We start from the raw sequence: 18,893 nt of genomic DNA, 5'->3' as shown, positions 1-18,893 counted from the left end.
TTACACCGGATGGCTCCCACTCAGCAGACAGCAAGGTTGCAGATCAGACCCTCTGACATGATATCCATCACGGGAACAAGACGACTGGAGCTTTTCGTTACAAAGGAAGGTACATAATACTCTTTAGGGGAAAGAAAACCCAATCAGCACCTCTCCTGAACGTCTTGCTCAATCTCCTGTCCCTAGAAGTTTGAGGGAGAATGTACATAGGAATCGCCAAAATCTTTAAATCCTGTATTTTCAAAATCACTTTTGTCAGGTAGGAGGATAAGTAGAGGAGGATAAATGTCAGAATCTCAGTTTGTGAATGTGGTGTCACTTCCGGATCTGGCAGGTATCAGAAGTGAAGTCAGTCTATGTAAAACGGCCCAGCAGCCACCAAAGACTGGCGGTTTTTCACATGATCGAATTCCACAGAAGTGGAACTGATGTCACGTAAAAACACTGAAGACAGGAAAAGTTTCAGTAAGAACTAAATCCATTTTGTTCTCTGAAAGCAAACGGTTCAACTGTCAACACTTTTTATGGGTTCCCCGTAGCCTCCCCTCTTTTGCACTCAGATGAAATTTAACCAATTATTAACTTCGAAGCAAGGTTGAGGAAAGACAGAATAAGTTCATTTCCAAACACATATCAATTATACCTTTAGATGCCTGGGATCAGTCAGAAGCCGTTTCTGGCGGAATCAGCAATGATATAATGACTTTGCAAAGGATTTTTAACAAGTAAACAGTCTCCTTTTAATTCCATCAAATGGATAAATGCCACGGCGATTAAGTATTCATCTCACCGTGAACTATAATCTGTTAATCCGGCAGGACTTCGGTGTTTGCAATCTTCCCCTCGCAGATGCGAAGGGCTGTGTTAGCAATCACACCCTACCTCTGCTTTTGCCGTGAGGGAGGTCAGGGTCGGGGCTGCAGGCACACTGCAGTGGCCACACGAGCTCTCATCTCTTGAATGCGTTCACTTTGCTTCAACGCTCCAAGCAGTTAAAATTTCTGTTGGTCTTAACGATTGTCTTCCAATTTATAACACCGTTTCATTTCAATTATTTTTAGTTAGGCTCAGATTTTGTGCAACAAGAAATAAAATGAAGTATATTTAAAACAAAAATCCAACTGCAGTTTCATCACCCTGATTTGTTCTTCCTATCACTCTATGCTAGAACACAGAATAAATAAAGGCGGGTGAAGACTGCGTTCAAATACTTACCAGGAGCAATGGTCTCCAGCGTATTGGAACTGACCTTCCGAGTACTTGTACAGTGGTGGAGGGTGGAACCCGAAAACACCAAGTAAAAGACTGCGTCATCTTCCACTTGGTCCTCTTCCGCAAGCAGTACAGTAACGACACAGTCGCCCTAGGAAAGGGGAAGAGGGGGCAGGTTTGCATTACTAAGGTTCTTTCGGGGAGCTGATTTTTACAAAACATCAAACTGAAAGGGAAATCAATGTATCCTACAAACTGCACCCATTCTAGCAAGTTTATACAACACAAAATGTGCCAGGAAATGGTCTAGGCACTGAGGATACGAAACAATCTGTCTTCTTTCAGCTTACATTTTAGTGGAGGTAATGAGAAAAACAAGTAAACCAACAAGATAATGGGATATTTACTTGGAAAATTTTTTTTAAAAGAACATAAAATGGATCCCTTAAAAAGCTCTGTAAAAATTCGAGGAAAATCTAAAAATAAGGCAGAGAGGATGGGGAAGTATATTAAACAGCTACATCCTTATACTTCGAATGCCCCTTCACCTCTGTGTTCTGTTTGCGGCAATAACTCTCTGAACTCTGCATCCCACGAATCCCTGCCAAGTCCACCCGTTCTCCAGTGAACACGGAGAGCCTCTCAAGAGCTGGCCTGGAAGTGGTAGAGTGCAAAGGACTTGGGCTCAACACCAACCTGGGTTTAAACTCCATCTAAAAAGATTTTGCTTAAATCCTCTAAATCTCAGTTTCCTTGACTGTATAAATGGAGATAATACCTTCTCTTCTTACAGCTAATAAGTGAGAACTCTTGAAACACATTCACCACGCAGCCTAGGATAAGATTCTCAACCTGTGAGGATGGGAGGGTTGCTTTTCCAACAATGTGTGTTTCTGGACCATCTGGAATTGCTGTTCTTCTTTATTCCACCCCTCCATCAAGCCATAAATCTAATCCGGGTAACTCTGCCTGTGACTCTGCAACTATTCAGAAGTTAAGACATCTTCATCCTTCACTTGCTGATAATCTTCTTCCTGGTAAGGAATCTGCCTGCAACGCAGGAGACCCAGGGTCGATCCCTGGGTTGGGAAGATCCCCTGGAGAAGGGAAGGACTACCCTCTCCAGAATTCTTGCCTGGAGAATCCCATGGACAGAGGAGCCTGGCGGGCTAGAGTCCAAGGGGCTACAACTATCATTTTCAATAATCTTCTAACAACTTTTTTTTTGGCTACACCACGCAACATGCAGGATCTTAAGTTTCCCAACCAGGAACTGAACCCATGCCCCCTGCAGTGGAAGCTGAGTCCCAAACCACTGGACCGCCAGGGAATTCCCTCTTCTAGCAATTTTTATAGATTAATTTTTTTTTAACTGAGATCATGGCTACATTAAATTTATTCTATGAAATAGAGTCCTAATTACCATTCTCCAAACAGTATATAATTTATGTGGTAGCCATAAACAAAGGACTTTAAAGCACTGAGGTTTAGGTTGTGTACATCTTTAATGATGTGCAATGGAAAATCTAATTAAGAGAAATAGGGGAGAGAATTCTCATTACTTACAGCATTTTTTCTCTTTCTACTTTAGCAGTAATAAAGCCAGTTAAAGAACCATGCCACTCTGTGGCATCAACTTAATGGCCAGCAGCAGAACAGAAAAGCAGGTAGTGTTTCAGTACATAATGAAAACCAAACATCTTAAAATCAAACTTGAGATCAAGGCTAGTAATAAGAATGCTCTGAATTCCAAGTAGTTCCCATAGCCCTAAGTGCCTCTCTCTAATGTTTTCCCCAGGGTTCTGTGCAGTGCCCTGTGTCCGATATGGGTTCCAGTCTGCTGTAAGAAGTCAGAATGCACTACAAATAAGCTGTAACTTACTAAGACTGATGAACCGGAAAGTTCCCAAGCACCCTAACACAAGAACAGCACGATCGGTACAACAGCATTACCACTGACTTCAGGCACTATGTAGAATGAAACTTTAGGACTTGTAAGTCCCTGTTTTGGAAATGTTTTTGAAAAGTTTAGGCTGGTAAAATGTTTACTATCCTTTGGCAAAATAAACTACAACCAGAAAACATGTCTGCAGCATACAGAGAAGAATCAATTTTTCAAGGTACTGAAATATCACTATAACCTGAAAAAGAAGTTACTGAAAGTTCTAAAGTTTTATTTTTTAGAGCACAGGTTGGCAAAGTATGAGCCGTGGGTCAACTCTAGCACTCTTGTTTGTGTATGGCTCACAAGCTGGGAAAGGTTTTTACATTTTTAAGTTGTTGAAAAGAATAAATAAATATGTGTATGTATACACACACACACAAGCGGACACGTAAGTGCCAGGCTGCTTCAGTTGTATCCAACTCTTTGTGACCCCATGGACTATAGCCCATAGGATTCTCCAGGCAAGAATACTGGAGTGCGTAGCCATGCCTTCTTCCAGGGGATCTCCCCAATCCAGGGATCGAACCTGTGTCTCCTGTGGCTCCTGCATTGCAGGCAGATTCTTTACTGCTGAGCTACCGGGGAAGGGAAATATATATACATATATACAAATACACACACACACACACACACACACACACGTATATACATGGAAAAGTAAACGGCAACCCTCTCCAGTACTCTTGCCTAGGAATTCCCATGGACAGAGGAGCCTGGTGGGCTACAGTTCACGGTGTTGCAAAAGAGTAGGACATGACTTAGCGATTAAACACACACACACACACACACACACACACACACACACACGCTTAGGCCTCACAAGCCCCTATTTCGGAAACATTTTTGAAAAATTGAGGCTGGTAAGCCTAGGAATTCTTTGGAAGGAATGATGCTAAAGCTGAAACCCCAATACTTTGGCCACCTCATGAGAAGAGTTGACTCAATGGAAAAGACTCTGATGCTGGGAGGGATTGGGGGCAGGAGGAGGAGACGACTGAGGATGAGATGGCTGGATGGCATCACGGACTTGATGGACATGAATCTGAGTGAACTCCGGGAGTTGGTGATGGACAGGGAGGCCTGGCGTGCTGCGATTCATGGGGTCGCAAAGAGTCGGTCACGACTGAGCGACTGAACTGAACTGAAACTATCCTTTGGCATGATAAAACTACAACCAGTTAAAATGTCTGCAGCATACAAAGAAGAATCAATTTTTCAAGGTATTGAAATAGCACTGCTGCTGCTGCTAAGTCGCTTCAGTCGTGTCCGACTCTGTGCGATCCCATTGACGGCAGCCCACCAGCCTCCCCTATCCCTGGGATTCTCCAGGCAAGAACGCTGGAGTGGGTTGCCATTTCCTTCTCCAATGCATTAAAGTGAAAAGTGAAAGTGAAGCTGCTCAGTTGTGTCCGACTCTTAGTGACCCCATGGACTGCAGCCCACCAGGCTCCTCCATCCATGGGATTTTCCAGGCAAGAGTACTAGAGTGGGTTGCCAATAACCTGAAAAAAGAAATGTTACTGAAAGTTCTAAAGTTTCATTTTTTAGAGCACAGGTTGGCAAACTGTAAGCCATGGGCCAAGTCCAGCCCTCTGCTTGTTTGTGTGTGGCTCACACATATTAACATGGGAAATTTCTATGACATTCAAACTTAGATATCCATAAATAGTTTTATTGGAATATAGTCATGTTATTTGCTTACACATTGCCTATGGCTACTTTTGCAATACAATGGGCCACCAAAGAGTTGACTTAAATTGTGTCTGACTCTTTGCAACCCTGTGGACTGTAGCCCGCCAAGCTCCTGTCCCTGGGATTTTCCAGGCAGGAATACTGGAATGGGTTGTCATTTCCTCCTTCAGGGAATCTTCGTGACCCAAGGATCGAACCTGAGTCTCCTGCCTGCATCTCCTGCATTGGCAGGCAGCTTTTTTACCACTTGAGCTATCAAGGAAGCCCACTGAAGAGCTGAGTTATTGCAAAAGAGATCACATAGTCTGCATGCCTAAACTGTTTACAATATGGACTTTTGCAGGGAAAAAAAAATAAGTGGGGTTTTTTTTTTCACTTAGATATCTAAAATTCTAGGAATACATCTTTTTTCAATATCAAGAAGGTCCTCTCCACAAGAGCCTCAACATCTTGCCATGAGACTTTCTGTGCCCAAGACACTAGCGACAGCTGGGGCCTTCTCTTAATTGTGGTCAGAAGGGATGGCTAATAAGCAGTTGGAATTCCTTTTAACAGAGCTTTCAGGATCAACCTCTTTTTTTTCATTCCCAAGAGAAAAGTAAGTTTTAAATTACTTTCATAGCTCTAATTCTTTTTTTTTAAACACTGAGTTTAGCCACCCACAGTATTAAATAGAAGTAAACATAGAACCCTAATTCACCTCAAACTCACTTGAAGTTTAGGTTCTGAAGGCACCTGGAATTAAAGCATCTGTTCTTGAAGGAGTATTCTCGGCTCTCTGATAAAGTTGCTAGGAGCAAGCAACAAACATCTGGCCTCCGCATTTCAGCCGCATGACTCCTGTTTTACTGCAGTAGTAACCAGACACTTAGAACTACTTGAGATGGCCTTAAAATAGGCGAATTAAAAAATAAAAATGGAAAACAGGTCTAAGTAAGAAGCTCAGCTGAGGTGGTGGATTTGATCACACCTTCCCTGAGAGATCCCTGCTGCTCAGGGGAAGGGCAGGCCCCAGGGAATAGACAGATCAAGCGGGCTGCTGCCCAGTTAACACGTTTGTTGCGTTTTTACCTATGACAGATGAACTTATTAACAAGGAAAACTTTCAAGACATCCTTGATCAAAATTTTAGTTTGACCCAATCCCAAGGAGAGGATGCATCTACATCTGCATCTCTCCAGTGATCTGAACTCAAAAACCACGGTGTCTTATTACAAAAACAATCCCATGTTTTTTCATTCACGAGAAATGTATCCTTGAACCTGACCATTTCTCCAGAGTCCTAACTAGTCTTGCTGATAGATGACACAAGAACTAATGGAAAGTGCCATTAGTTAGTGCCACCAGGCCTCATTTTGCAGTCCACAGGTGATCCCCAATATATAAACGCACTGTTTATATACAGTGAATATACTGATTCTAAACGCCAGGATCAATCACTTTCACGGCTTTACATGGTAGCTACGGTCTCCGCGTCCCATCTCTAACTCATTTACACAGTAATTAAATTGTATTAATAGAACTAAAATCGTCTTTATGCACCTATTAATAAGCAGGGAAAAAATTCTATTTCCCACTTGGATTTCTATCCTGGAGCCCTAAGAATAGGTCGTCTTTTCTAGATCAAGGATTCTCTCTCTGCGCTAAACCTGCCATCTTGCTGAGAGGCTCTCCTTGCCCCAAGATGCTGGTCGTGTCTGGGGCCTTCTTTTACCTGGGGACAGTAACGTGACGAGGGACAGACTGAAATAGGGCAGAGAAGAGCAACTGAGGCATGGAAGGAGCGACTCCCAGTGTGGGGACAACCAGGGCCCTGGAAGCAGGCAAGATGCTGGGTGGAGAGGAGGAGGGAGAGATAGACAGAGTCCTGTGGGAGGAACGCTAAAAGAAGGGGCAGGACTGATCTCAGAGACAGCAAGACACTGCCAGTCACAAGGTTCCTGAAGGCGGGCCCCTTCCGCAGCAAGATCACTGCGGTGGAATGCGTGCTGGAGCTGGCCTGTACAGGCCTGTGAGGGCGCATCACGTTTTCAAGAATCCCACAAGCCAGCTGTTAAACATGGCCATTATTAAAAGTATATGATATCTGCTTTCCTGAATGGAGAAAGTAATATCAACATAATACGCTGTCATGTATAAAATGGACAGCCGGGAGAAACTGCTGAATAACACTGGGAGCCCATCCTGGCGCTGTGATGACGCAGAGGGGCGGGATGGCAGGAGGCTCAAAGGGAGGGGATATGTGTGTCATTACGGCTGATTCTCGTTGCTGTATGGTGGGAACCAAGACAACACTGTAAAAATTAAAAAACAAACAAAAAAACAGACGTAATTAAATGCCAGGTGAAATGCAAAAAAAAGATAGAAATTTATAATTATATAAATATTAAAAAGAGATGTAACAAACACTCAAAACATCATGCTGTATTTCTTTTGCCACCTGAAGCAAGTGACACAAAAAAATGAAATGAACTAATATCACCTGTCTCCTGATCCTATCCACTGAGGACACAGCGTCATAGTGTTCCTCAACTGAGTCAGAGGAAAACATCACATGAAACCAAATTGAGAGGCTTTCTTTAAAAAAAAAAAAAAAAAAAAGTTGATCTGAACCTCTCAAAAATGTCGCTAAAGACTCAGATTACGGAGACTGAAAAGACTTCCCAACTAAATGCAGTGCATGGTCCTAGGCTGGATCCTGAACAACAAACTGCTATTAAGGAGATTAAAGGGACATGTGTCCAGATTTAAATGAGGTTTACACACACTTAACACTGTACCAATGTTAGAATTTTCCTGATTTTGGTGACCGTGCTGTGATTTATATGAGCCCTGTTCTTAAGAAACACACAGTGAAGTATCTGGGGTAAAGGAGCATTGTCTACAGGTTACCCTCAAATGATAGGGGAGTGGAGGGGAAAATGAGTAAGTAAGTAAACGAGGTAAAATGTTCACAGTTGGTGAAGCTGGGTTTAAGGCATATGGGATTTCTTTATAGTATTCTTAAACCTTTACTGTAAACTTGAAATCATTTTAAAGTAAGTTCTCAAGAAACAAATTTTCAAATAATTTATGTGACCAGATATTCAAACAGGTGCAAAACTAAGTTCCATTCCTGAAGCTGTTTAAAAAAATTTTTTTAACATCTTGCACTAATCTTGGTCACTAATACCATTCTCCACTAAAAGGAACCAAGGCTGCTGGAAGAAGTAGCTGTTTCCAGGTCTAGGTCAAGGTTATGTACAAGATGAGCTTGGAACATTTTGTTTTGACAAAAGGTAAGGAAATGTCCTCCTCCCTCCCCCCAAAAAAGGATAGGGACATGCTGACATGACGCATGTCGACGCAGCTTCCTCTGGCCAAATCTGGGACAATTTTAGAACAAACTGTCAATTAAGAAGAGTAATGAATTATAAACAATTTAAAAAAAAGGAAGGAAGCCATGACTCTATACTAACAGTAGACAAAGGGAGAAAGGTGAACACCTATGTATAATGGAATGAGGAAGGCCTGACGGGCAAAGTGGGAAGAATGTCAAAGTAATGAAATTACTACCCATTTGCCATCATCATGGGAGAGATTGAGTCTGGCAAAAATTTTCACTGAGTACTCAATTTAGGGGGAAATTCTGATGAGGAACAAGCTATTTACATTGCCTTAAAAGTGTCTCCCCCCAGGCTGCCACCTTACAAGGCAGCCTGGATGGGAGGGGAGCCTGGGGGAGATTAGATACACTTACACGGACTGCTGAGTCCCTTCACTGTTCACCTGAGACGATCTGTTCATCAGCTGTACTCCAATATAAAGTTAAAGGGGAAAAAAAAAAAAGGAGAGGGATACTGTATTCTTCAAAATGGTTGATGCCATAGAAGATAAAGAGAGGCTGTGGGCTTGTTTCAGATAAGGAAGGCTGAGAGAGACAGGACTGCTAAAAGCAGTAATTAGCTCTACTGTGATTTACAAGAGAAAAGCTCCTGCCTTAGGAAATGCATCCTGAAGCATGTAAGGGGTAAAAATCCATTACACAGGGCCCTTTAGCAAAAGACAGGAAAGGAAACACTGTGAGCATGTACAGGTTTTTAGCTAGAGAGTACAAATGATAAATCAAATGGGGCAGAATGTTTGCGAGAGTTAATTACCCTGAGTGACTAGTATCAGGGTATTCTTTGCCCTGCTTTTTTTTTTAAACAACTTTTTATGAATTTCAAATTATTTCTACATATAAGATTTTAAAAACAGAGATAACGGGAAAATCGTTAATTCACAAAGGTTTAAAGGACTCACGGACTAGGGATATGGCAAGTTCTATTAACACAGATGTGGACAAAGGTCTATACCGACAGCAAACTCTGTTTATACAGTTCCCCTGGTGCTCTGGCCCAAGCTGAGAGTGTGGACCACCGCCCACCCCTACGCACAAACGCCTCTCACCCAACCAGAGAGGGAAAATAACTAACACACCACAGCAACCATTTTATTCACTAAATTCGTTTTCTACAAACAGTAAATACACGGGAGCCTGGGGACCAGAGAAGGGCACGCGGGCTCAGCACAACCATCTTCCGAGTGGCCCCTGCAGGTCAGAGACAGCACCAGCTGCTCTGCAAACTCAACCAAGTATGTGCAAGGCAAGTATCTTTACCCTTCTTGGAGATGAGAAGAGCAGCCCAGAGTACTTTAACGTCTAAGAACAAAGCTAGGAAAGGCTAAAAGCTGGGGTTCAAATCCAAGTAGGATTCCAAAGTCTGTATTCTTTCCACAATTCTGACACTAAGGTTAGTGCCGGAGACAGAGTTAAGTGGCAGAAAGGAGAGAAAAGCAAAGAGGTAATGCTCAGAAGAAACACATGTTCAATAGCAAGCGACGACACCCGGAAGTCTGCAGGTAGAAGGAAGAGGGTGCTGAAAACAAGGGAAACAGAGGGCCCGGAGGTGACGTGAGAGTTCAGGCAGGAGACAAGCTGAAACAGGGCAAGCTCAAACCAGGCACACAGGCTGCGCGGCCCCAAGGATGCGTGACAAAGCCGAAGAGCGTGCCTAAGTGTACACTCAGCACCCCAGGGCTTCCCCAGGGCCCCAGCGGCAGGAGTCCACCCACAACGCAGGTGCTGCAGGAGACGCAGGCTCGATTCCCGGGTCGGGAAGATCCCCTGGAGGAGGGCACGGCAACCCACTCCAGCGTTCTCGCCTGGGGAATCCAGTGGACAGGGGAGCCTGGCGGGCTGCAGTCAACGGGGTCACCAAGAGTCAGACAGGAATGACGTGACTGTGCACGCATGCACGCACCGTCCTCTATGCTGTACGTATGTCTCATCAACATCTGAAGTTCATGGGAAGCCAGAACCATGTCTCAGAGGGCACTTCACACACTGCCTTTGGAGCAACAAGAAGTTTCTGAGTAACTACATGAATGAACGAAGGGAGTAGGTATCAGTTTACACAGAATATTAATGGCAAGCCAAAACATTCACATTTGAACCTGAGTGTAGGCAAGAAAAGTAAAGAGAAAACAGCTGAGTGGCATGTTTTGGGAGAAAATTGGATGTAGCAAATGTTCTAGAAAGGTTTATCTCACAGAAGTATTCTAAGAAGGAAAAAAAGAGAACAGAGGCAAGGAAACCAGTCTGGGGAAACATTACAAAAACACAGTGCAAGGAAGCAAAAGGGAGTTAAAACTACTTTGGCACCAAGATGACCTAAAAAGAAATAAATGTGAGAAAGGCATGTGGCTGAAAATAATTTGATGAAATATGACAGCTGACAACGGGAGCTGGACAAATAAACGCAGAGGAAAAGAACAGACATGAAGCAACGCTAGGAGGAAAAAAGGGATATCTCTCCAAGGAAAAACGGGAGGGGGCTGTGGGAATGATTTGTGAGAAAGCGGATGATAAGCTTTAAATGCCAAGTTTCATCTGCCAGCCGGAGGGGAAACTGTAGACATTCTACAGACAGGACGTGCTCAGCCATATCCGACTCTTTGCGACCCCGTGCACTGCAGCCCGCCAGGTTCCTCTGGCCAAGAAGGACAAGGCATCAGGAAAGGTCTGGGTTGGTGAGGCAGATCTGAGAGTCAACCGCACTAAGTTGAGAAGCCTTGCCAGCAATGAGGTCACCATGGTAACAGAGAGCCAAGGCCTAGACTCCAAGTTCCTGTAGAGGAGGGCAGGGAGGGAGAAACAGGCTAAGCAAGGAAAGGCCAGCCAGCGAAGAGACGACATCGAGGAACACAGCATCAGTGATGCTAAAAGAGGTGAGGACCAAAGGATTCGAAGCTTCAAAAGCGATGATGGTTAAGCAGTCTTCAGAACACACAGGGGAGGAGAGCTGGGAAGACAGGAAAGCAGCAAACCCAAGAACTGTTTCATTTTTCTCCAGCCTTAAATGGGTCTTTTCACAACATACTATTCCAGGCCCTCAACCCCAGAAACAAGATCCTCTGGACCCAACAGGAACTCAAACTCAAATGCCATCAAGGAAGAGAACGAGACTTACCGTATTTCTCTCTGTTTAATGGCAGCCACAATCGAGTCCTCTCTAGTCAAGGATACTGAGTTTTTTTCATTTTGCATACTCCAGAGAGCTCACAACTAAAATATCGCTTCCTAGATTCGTGACGCAGTTAATTTCCAACCATCAAAAATATTTCAAATTTCTCTTTACTTTAACCATTTTGTTAATAATAACCTCAATAACTACAAAAGTCTTCGTATTTTCTCCAAGATCATATTGCTCACAATCGTTGATCTGTACTAACGAGGTAGAAAGCCAGACTGAATTAATGAAAGTTAAAGGACTTTCAGAGGACTTATTGCTATCAAATATACGATAGGACCACTAACCATCAGTTATTGGGGTCATTTTTGAAATAGGAATATTTGAAATTTTAATGTTGATATGTAAATAAGCCTTAAAATACTTGAAAATATTTTATTACTTGAAACATTTCCTTGAGTGTGTTTTATTAGTTCATAACATTTTACTGCTAGAATAAATTTTTATTCCAGTCCATCCATCAAGTAGATAAGTTAAACAGTTGAAAGCTATTTAACAGCCCAATATTAATGTGTTCGTTCCCTTCCCTTCTGCTCTGTTCCCATTACCAAAGCCTTAAGTTATTCGTCCATTGATGCTTAACAAGCACACAGTGCCTCTGTTTAATGCAGTTTGTCTCTGGTATCATCTGGTACTAGAATTATAAATACTTCCTGTCCGCCAGGAGCCTAGACAGACATGCCTATGGACAGAAGGCCACCCGGTAAGTGCTATAATTAGCAGAAACACAAGCGTCTCTAGGCACCCATACTCTGTCCTGAGGCGGGTATGAGGAACGCCTCTGCAGGGAATTGGCTGCGTCTGAGTCTGCTCATGGCTCAGGACGGATCACCCAGGGAGGAAAGAGTCTTCTGAACGCTTAGCCATTTACAGTGGAGCTGGGGCTGGGCCCTCATCCAGCTCATCTCTGTACACACAATATCTCTCCAGAAGGCCTGAGACATCGCAAGTGCTTAATGTCTGCTGGGCTGAACCAAAAACATGTCATCCTTTTTCAAAAACAAAATGTAAAATGCCACAAATTAAACCCAACACTGAGTCTGTCTTCCTTGTCACTCACTTAACAGTGGCGGAGCATTTGGGGAGAACTCTACAGCATCTAGAGGTGAGATGGCTGGACAGCATCACCAACTCGGTGCACACGAGTCTGAGCAAGCTCAGGCAGCGGGTGATGGACAGGGAAGCCTGGCGTGCTGCAGTCCAGGAAGCTGCAAAGAGTCGGGCACGACTGAGCAACCGAACAGCAACAAATGTTAGAAAATACTGTAACCATTTTATTTGACATTTGAGGTTAGTTTTTATTTCAACCAGGCTAATCTTTTCCCAGATAAAGATACAGGTCAGTGAAATCCCTATAACCTGCTTTCATTTTTGATCATATGTCTATATTCCAGCCAAAAGGCATTCCCCTTCCCAAAGTTAACATTAAACTATTAAATACTATTACTAATTATGGTCACAATTCATATTGTCTTCCAGCTTCATAATTTTGCAACATTAAGACATACATAAATTCTTAAAAAGATTTCCAAGCACCACCGACATGGTCCGTTAAAATAAAACCAGTAGATGGCGCTCAATTTGTCTGTAGAGTGCTCCGTATGGACTGGTTTTAGGGACTACTCTCTCTGAACATGGAAGAATCTTGAAACTTCAGCTGGAAAAGGAATTAAAATTACAAAAAGTTTGGAAATCATTTAATGTATGGACCCCGTAGTGGAAAGTGTTCCTTAAAAAGAAGTTTTTTTACAATTCGAAGAGGATGAGCTTTCTGTTTCAACGTACAACCCTGCCTCTCAGTCTATTCCTGTTAATAAGCAAAGCTAAATTGGTACAAGGGTGTTGGCTGGCGGCTTTAAAAAACAGCCTCACCCTCTCACAAATGTTTCACAACTCTCTGGAACTGCTCGAGTAATTGGGTCAACACTTAAAGAGACAGTCCCCCTTTGCTAACAGGACCAGGTGTTTGGTTAAAATGCAGACACCATGAGGACTTCTTAAAATTAGTTCTTGACAGAACATTTCTCTCTTCCTTCTCTGCCCTCCTGGGAAGCGGAGGACGGAAGTGGCGCATTCTATCATTAAAACCCGTCCACTGGACTTGTGTTCTGCCCAGCTCCCACACTTATCTGTGTAGCTGCCTTGGCTACTCCTTGCTCAGGTCTCTTTTCTTCCTCTAAAGGCATCTATGAAACTGGGTCTCCAGGTTTCCGGACTCACCCTCCAAACAATACAAGGCAACAGGACAAATCTCCAAAATACAATCTGGTCAAGTTACGCTCCTGAGACTCATGGACGACCAACAGGATGACGTCCTCACTCACGAGTGCGTCCCTTCAGCTTGCAGGAAACGAGGTTCCCCTCAACACAGGATTGCTCCCCAGCCGCCTCTGCCTCCCAGAGCCCCTCCCGCTGACAGTGGTGGTTTGGTTGCTCAGTCGTGTCCGACTCTCACGGTCCTATGGACTGGAGGCCCCCAGGCTCCTCTGTTCATGGGATTCTCTGGGCGAGAATACTGGGATGGGTTGCCACGCCCTTCTTCTCTACCCAGGGATCGAACTCGGGTCTCCTGAGTTGCAGGTGGATTCTTCACCAACTGAGCCACCAGGGAGGCGCCACACAAACACTGCGAGCACACAACACACGGGCAGGACACACCAGACGCTGAAGCCTGACTCGTGTTACGTGCGTCTCACCACCTGGGCACACAGCTCCCTTCACCTGTCACGTCCTCCGCTCACTTGACCGGCGATGCCCAGGCGGGGAGGGCATGAAACCAGCCCCGCCTTTCTTTTCTGAGGAGCCACCTGGTCTCCTTCTTCGGATGAAAGGCCTGCTTGCTGATCTCAGACACTGTGCCTGCCTCCTGGCACGGAGGCCAAGGCCTCCAGTTCCTTTCCTGTCTGTGCAACGGGCAATGTCTCCATCAGGGGACCCAGTGGGTCCAGGGCGCCTGCTCAGATCTCACTCCCAGCCCACTCACTCCCGTCACTTTGTCAGCAAAGTAACGTCTCTGCTTTTTAATATGCTGTCTAGGTTTGTCGTTGGGAAGATCCCTGGAGAAGGGAACAGCTGCCAACTCCAGTATTCTGGCCTGGAGAATTCCATGAACAGAACAGCCTGGCAGGCTACAGTCCATGGGACTGCAAAGAGTCAGACACGACTGAGCGATTTTCACTTTCAACCACAGGTGTACATTATGTCCCCGCCCTCCTGAATCTCCCTCCCACCTCCCGCCCATGTCTGTCATTTTAAAAATCACATTTAGCCTTCACAGAAAACCTACAATTCTGGCATTACCCTGCTGAATTTTACAGAGGAAGACTGTAAGGCTCCCACAGCTGATTAGCACTAAAGCAGGAGTTTTACCCCTATCTACTTCACACCTACAAGGAAGTTACATTTCTCGACCCAGGCTCTCCAAGTGTTGTCCCAGAACCAAAGCATCACCCAGAAGTTGATTAGAAATACATGTTTTCAGTCCTCCCCAAAATTAAAGAGCAACAAAAAATGAGGCCCCTTGGCGTTAACATTCCCTTAATATATATATTTTACTGAAGTGCAGCTGACTGTTTTAAGTGCACAGCAACCTGATTCAGCTATACATATGCACATATATTACTTTTCAGATTATTTTCCCTTTTAGGTTATTAAAACATATTGATTACTGTGTTGCACAGGGAACTATAAATCTTTATTGCTTGTTGCCTGTTTATTTTTTCAATTAGAAATCTAGCATTCTATTCACACTAAGTCAAACAAGTGCAGTCAATGTGTCACAAACGTTTTAGCGAGGCAAAAATTCATTCTTAAGGGTTACCATTTTCATACCACCTGCATTTCTGCTGCCTTCTCCTGCACACACATCAACTACAGTAAGTAAGAGACCAAGAACCGAATCATCTTTAATCAAAGTAGAAGTGAGGAACGCAGGAAGTGAGCAGAGAGGAATGCACAGTCAGAAGGGGAAGTTAAGATCACCCCAGGCTTTTAACTACCTGAAGATGACAACAGCAATGGCAGAAAATAAGTCCACAATCAGATCGATGGATCCCACAGACCAAACAGGGAATATACCACTGCCTGGGTTCAGTTCAGTCGCTCAGTCGTGTCCCACTCTTTGCAACCCCATGGACTGCAGCACACTAGGCCTCCCTGTCCATCACCAACTCCCAGAGTCTACTCAAACTCATGTCCATTGAGTGGGTGATGCCATCCAGCCATCTCATCCTCTGTCGTCCCCTTCTCCTCCTGCCCCCAATCCGTCTCAGTCTTTTCCAATGAGGCAACTCTTCGCATGAGGTGGCCAAAGTATTGGAGTTTAAGCTTCAGCATCAGTCCTTCCAAAGAACACCCAGGACTGATCTCCTTTAGGATGAACTGGTTGGATCTCCTTGCAGCCCAAGGGACTCTCAAGAGTCTTCTCCAACACCACAGTTCAAAAGCATCAATTCTTCGGTGCTCAGCTTTCTTCACAGTCCAAATCTCACATCCATACATGACCACTGGAAAAACCATAGCCTTGACTAGACGGACCTTTGTTGGCAAAGTAATGTCTCTACTTTTCAATATGCTATCTAGGTTGGTCATAATTTTCCTTCCAAGGAGTAAGCGCCTTTTAATTTCATGGCTGCAATTACCAAAGTAAAGTCTGACACTGTTTCCCCATCTATTTCCCATGAAGTGATGGGACCAGATGCCATGATCTTCGTTTTCTGAATGTTGAGCTTTGAGCCAACTTTTTCACTCCCGTCTTTCACCTGCATCAAGAGGCTTTTTAGTCCCTCTTCACTTTCTGCCATAAGGGTGGTGTCATCTGCATATCTGAAGTTATTGATATTTCTCCCGGCTATCTTGATTCTAGCTTGTGCTTCTTCCAGCCCAGCATTTCTCATGATGTACTCTGCATAGAAGTTAAATAAGCAGGGTGACAATATACAGGCTTGACGTACTCCTTTTCCTATTTGGAACCAGCCTGTTATTCCATGTCCAGTTCTAACTGTCACTTCCTGACCTGTGTACAGGTTTCTCAAGAGGCAGGTCAGGTGGTCTGGTATTCCCAACTCTTGAAGAATTTTCCATAGTTTACTGTGATCCACACAGTCAAAGGCTTTGCCATAGTCAAGAAAGCAGAAATAGATGTTCTTCTGGAACTCTCTTGCTTTTTCCATGATCCAGCAGATGTTGGCAATTTGATCTCTGGTTCCTCTGCCTTTTCTAAAACCAGCTTGAACATCTGGAAGTTCACGGTTCATGTATTGTTGAAGCCTGGCTTGGAGAATTTTGAGCATGACTTTACTAGCGTGTGAGATGAGTGCAATTGTGCGGTAGTTTGAGCATTGTTTGGCATTGCCTTTCTCAATATATGATTCACAATTTTTACAGGTTATACTCCATTTACGGTTATGATAAAACATTGGCTATATTCCATGTTGTACAATATATCCTTATAGCTTATTTTATACTTAATAGCTTGTACTAAAACTTTAAAATATAAAGCTTTCCCCATCTGTAAAAGAAAACAATTCCTCCTAATTCACAGGCTTGTCAAACTAATAAAATGAGATTTGTATAGAAAGAATAAAACACAGAAATCCAAGTAAACAGACCATACACAACACAGACGTATTGAACTATTTAGACTGAAATGTAGTTTTTCATTGAGTATCATTCCCAAGTTTTCTTAGAGACCCTATCTCAGAGGTCAAAGTGACACAGTGTCACTGGTTCCAGGTAACAAAGCCCCCTGGGTCACTTCATCTGAGTGGTCTACCCTTGGGGATCTTAAATATTACCACTCCCCCGCCCCAAGTCTCACCTTTGACTAATCAGACATTACTGTCCATGAACACAGCGAAGCTCTTTCTCGTAGAGTTTTGTGTGTGTGGCCACACATGCGCATGGTTGTGTCTCTTTGCGACCCCATGGACCACAGCCTGCCAGGCTCCGCTGTCCACGGGATTCTCCAGGCAAGTGGGGTGGGCTGCCACGCCCTCCCCTCCAGGGGACAGTCTGGATCCAGGGATCAACCCTGAGTCTCCTGCGCCTCCTGCACTGCAGGTGGGTTCTTTACCACTGCACCACTGCAAGCTGCCCTGAACAGCTTTAACTCTATTTAATCAAAACCACTGAGAACCTATATGTGCAAGGTACTGTGACGGAAGCTGAAGTGAGAGCAACAAAATCAATTCAAGTATAAAGTTTCTGTCCAATTTAATCTGCAGGAAAGGGGCTTTTAAGACCATCCTTTTTGTTTACGGGTTCATGCTTAAACACTGGGGTGCAACAGAATCATCTGGAGGGCTTATTTCAAAGTGGCTTGCAGAGTAATGTGCAAGTCAGTTTATGTATGAAACACTTCAGAAGGCTGCGGAATCAATGACCACCACACCCAAATAACTGGAACTGTTTGCAAACAATCTACAGTCTGAGATTTTTATCAGTGAACTTATATGAACAGGGTTTCCCTGGTGGCTCGGCTGGTAAAGAATCTGCCTGCAACGCGGGAGACCTGGGTTCGATCCCTGGGTTAGGAAGATCCACTGGAGAAGGGAAGGGCTACCCACTCCAGTGTTCCGGCCTGGAGAATTCCATGGACTGTATAGTCCACAGGGTCTCAAAGAGTCAGACATGACTGAGTGACTTTCACTTACATGAAAACTATCATTAAACTCTTTTTTTTTTTTAATGTGGACTTCCCTGATGGTTCAGAGGTTAGGACTATGGGGCTGCAAAGAGGGGGTGCTTCTGCTGCAGGGGATGAGGATTCGATCCCTGGTCAGGGAACCAAGATTCCACAAGCCTCTCACATGAGTGGGGGCGGGCGCCGAAAACACACACACACAGACACACACACACACATGGTTTGCAGGGCTCTACCCCAAGCATTCTGACTCGGTAGGTCTGGATGGGGCCTGAAGATCTGCATTTCTAATAGGCTCCTAGTGATGCTCATGCTGGTGGGACCGCACTTTGAGAACCAGTGCTCTAGAACAATCCAACTGCAAGTCAGTCTGGGAAACTCCTCACGCCAATGACTGCCCTGAGTAAACAGTGTTTACAAGATCTCCAGCTTACATTTGAAGAAGCTACGGCCAAGGGGAATCAGGTACTGAGGCCAACCTCTAAATGCAGAATGGGATACAAGCATCAGGCTTCGAGTTCCCAGGTTAAGAGAGGGTGGCAGCAATTTAAGGGACTGGGAGTGAAACCATTCTTATACGACGGATCTCAAGCAGGTGAAGAGATAACGTACGCAAGTCACCTTACACGAAAGGCACTCAGTAAGTGTCGTTCTCCTCTTTCTAAGCAAACAAAGTAAAGAGCTACCAACCCAAGTGCTTGTGCAGAGATGCAAGAGGAAGCCACACAGTCATGTTCAAATGCTTTCGTGTTACGCAAAGTAAAGGAGCTGGGTGTCTTTAAAAGCCACCCATGTATTTAAGGCTTCCACCCGCCGTGGCACCCCTCGCTCTGGCTCTACATCATCC

At 44.3% G+C, this 18,893-nt stretch overlaps 1 protein-coding gene across 12 annotated transcripts in view; it reads right to left on the bottom strand.

Moving 5' to 3' along the window:
* Positions 1–18,893, bottom strand: part of AKAP13 (A-kinase anchoring protein 13) — a 320,574-nt gene that overhangs the window by 197,080 nt on the left and 104,601 nt on the right. For all 12 annotated transcript variants that reach the window (XM_069559264.1, XM_069559265.1, XM_069559267.1 and 9 more), the window contains exon 3: positions 1,216–1,363. In XM_069559264.1, the coding sequence (XP_069415365.1) occupies positions 1,216–1,363 (148 nt within the window). The remainder of the gene's footprint in view (positions 1–1,215; positions 1,364–18,893) is intronic.

The sequence above is a fragment of the Ovis canadensis genome, chromosome 18 (assembly GCF_042477335.2).
Source record: "Ovis canadensis isolate MfBH-ARS-UI-01 breed Bighorn chromosome 18, ARS-UI_OviCan_v2, whole genome shotgun sequence".
NCBI classification, from domain to species: domain Eukaryota; kingdom Metazoa; phylum Chordata; class Mammalia; order Artiodactyla; family Bovidae; genus Ovis; species Ovis canadensis.
The sequence above is the reverse complement of the archived record's forward strand: the minus strand, read 5'-3'. Positions and strand labels throughout refer to the sequence as shown.